The sequence below is a fragment of the Montipora foliosa genome, chromosome 8 (genome assembly GCF_036669935.1).
Source record: "Montipora foliosa isolate CH-2021 chromosome 8, ASM3666993v2, whole genome shotgun sequence".
NCBI lineage: Eukaryota > Metazoa > Cnidaria > Anthozoa > Scleractinia > Acroporidae > Montipora > Montipora foliosa.
In genome coordinates, this window is record NC_090876.1 from 9,308,489 (window position 1) to 9,310,988 (window position 2,500).

Below are 2,500 nucleotides of genomic sequence, written 5' to 3' on the forward strand. Positions count from 1 at the left end.
TTGAAAAGCTCATGGTCACTGCATTTTTCACTCTCTTCTTCAAGAGCCCTTGAGAGGAAACAAATTAAACAATGTTGGGGTCACTTGCGGAACCTTATGGACAAAGGCAGTGCACACACCTTGGTGTGCGTGAAGATTTCATGGAGAGGAGTAGAAGGGGGTGAAATAGGAGAACTCAATTGCTTTCAAAACCTTAAGGACGTTTGCGCCCAAAACGTTCCCACGTACAGATTTTTTAAAACTTGCCATGCAGAAAGGTAATGATCTACTTTTGCCAAAAGGGCAAAAAAAATGGGGGGTCACCGTGCTCGTTTTCGAGATCATGAGGTGCATTTTTAGAAGATTGCGTTACTTTAAGATGATCTTACCTTACGACTGTCAGCAATAAAAAAACTACATTAGTGAAATTTAGATCAGGTAAATGTACTCAGTTCAACATAACTAATATAACTAAATTAACCTTTGCAGCTGATGTCTTTTTCTGAGGTGAAATAGACCTTGAAAAACGAGACATATTAGTCTAAGAAAGAAAACTTCGGTGGCACGAGAGCATAAAAGGCCAAATATTTGTAACTTCTCACGTACAGATTTTTTTTGTTTTTTGTTAAAATGGACAAAATCAAGAGAGGAAGTGATCTACGGAAAGAAAAATGGGGGTCACCGAGCATTCAAGAGAGTAAAATCGCTGCGAAGTTCTAAAAGCGATTGTTTATTCCCACTGTCACGCCATTGCGTGACATTTCCGAGAAGACCTGGGTCCACAGCTATCCCATGATGCCACATACTTTCGCGTTCCATTCTTGTGGAAAATTTTTGCGCCTTTAGCATTGTGTTTACCTGCGTGGTCTGCGATGAATGACGTGTGCGTGACATGCGCGAAAAAATGCGCAGTAGCAAATTGGGCGCGAACGTCCTTAAGTGAAATAATATTATGCTCACATATGTAAGAAGTGGCTCTACCATAATTTCCGGGCGATTACCCGCGGGTAATGTCAGTGTTAATTTTTCCGCAAACAGTTGTTGGCGCAGGTTATAGGAAGGTGCGGGTAATGTGATCATAATTTTTAAATCTTCCGGTACAGTTTTAAAACCATAAGTAGGGAAAAAATATAAAAGTCATTAATGAAACTGTTCCTAAAAACTGTGTATGGCCTTATTTTCCCGCTTTAATTGCCTAATACACTTAATTGCTCTCGATGAAAACCAATGCAAATTGAAAACATATATCAACAAACCGTCATTTTAGTGTAAATAATTTCAAGTATTTAAGTATTTTAAGTAAAGAACGAGCATTTCTAGGTGACGAAAAATTATTTTGGAAGTCCCTTTCGCTAGTCAAATTAAAAGTATGAAGGGGTAGTTTCTAAAGAAACTGTGGTGCTGCGTCGGTGGGGAAGTAGTATACAAAAATTTGGTTTTATCAACGGAGTTGATAATGTAAATTGGCCACCGTACAGTCTGTACTGAATCTCTGTACGGTGGCCAATTTACATTATCAACTCCGTTGATAAAACCAAATTAAAAGTATTGTTGTTTATTTCAAAAGTGCAGTTATTTTATCTTTCTTTGAAAAGTTTATCAATCTTCGGCTTTGGAAAAACCTACAATTGTACGGGCTATGCACGGCCACGAGGCCTCATCATCACTCCAACTTTGTGAGTACACGTATTTCTTTTGTTTTTAGGTGTGGATTATCTGTTGAAAATTTTTTCTTGTTATATATTTTGACCGACGTGGGTAATCTACCGAATTTTCTACTGTTACAGATTACTTGATCTTATAGAGACTACATTTACATCAGTTAAATTCCATATGCACTGAAGTATCGCTAGAGTTTATATACATCAGCAATTAATGATATTTCCCGAAACCAATGTTTGTTTGTTATTTATTTGTTTGAGCAGGTTGAAGTATTGGCAGCTATTCAGCTGATGTGGACCTGCTATACCCACCCACCCATATACTCACAGAGGACAGCCGCAACACTGGGAACTTCATGCCCTACTCTTCTCAAATAGTGTGTGGGTTAAAACACTACAAAACTGTTTCGAAAGGGCCTGATGGTCCTCTCTCGTCAGGTGCATGAAACACTGACTGGCTAACGTTCCTTTTATAAGTTGATGGTTCAAGCATGCTTTATCAAATATTTGTTGTGTGCCGCAACCGAGTTGAGTAATCACATCTGGTCCCTAAAGGACACCAAAACGGAATTTGCTGTAACCTGGAAAGTAATGGCTCGCGCCAGGCCTAATATTCAAATGTAACAACGAGATGTAATCTTTGCATAACAGAAAAATTTTACATCATATGTAAACCGGGAGCGGGCACCCTGAACAAAAGGAACGAACTGGCGAGTGCGTGCCGGCACACAACCAAATATTATATTTGATAAAGCATGCTTGAACCATCAAAGGAACGTTAGTCAGTCAGTGTTTCATGCACCTGACGAGAGAGGACCATCTGGCCCTTTCGAAACAGTTCTGTAGTGTTTTAATGCTTT

The 2,500-nt window shown here is 39.1% G+C and overlaps 1 protein-coding gene across 1 annotated transcript in view; it reads right to left on the reverse strand.

Moving 5' to 3' along the window:
* The window catches only part of LOC138013041 (uncharacterized), a 10,449-nt gene that overhangs the window by 2,965 nt on the left and 4,984 nt on the right, over positions 1-2,500 (reverse strand). Inside the window, exon 3 of the mRNA XM_068860002.1 lies at positions 1-48. This exon is cut by the window's left edge and continues 2,965 nt beyond it. Within this exon, the coding sequence (XP_068716103.1) occupies positions 1-48 (48 nt within the window). The remainder of the gene's footprint in view (positions 49-2,500) is intronic.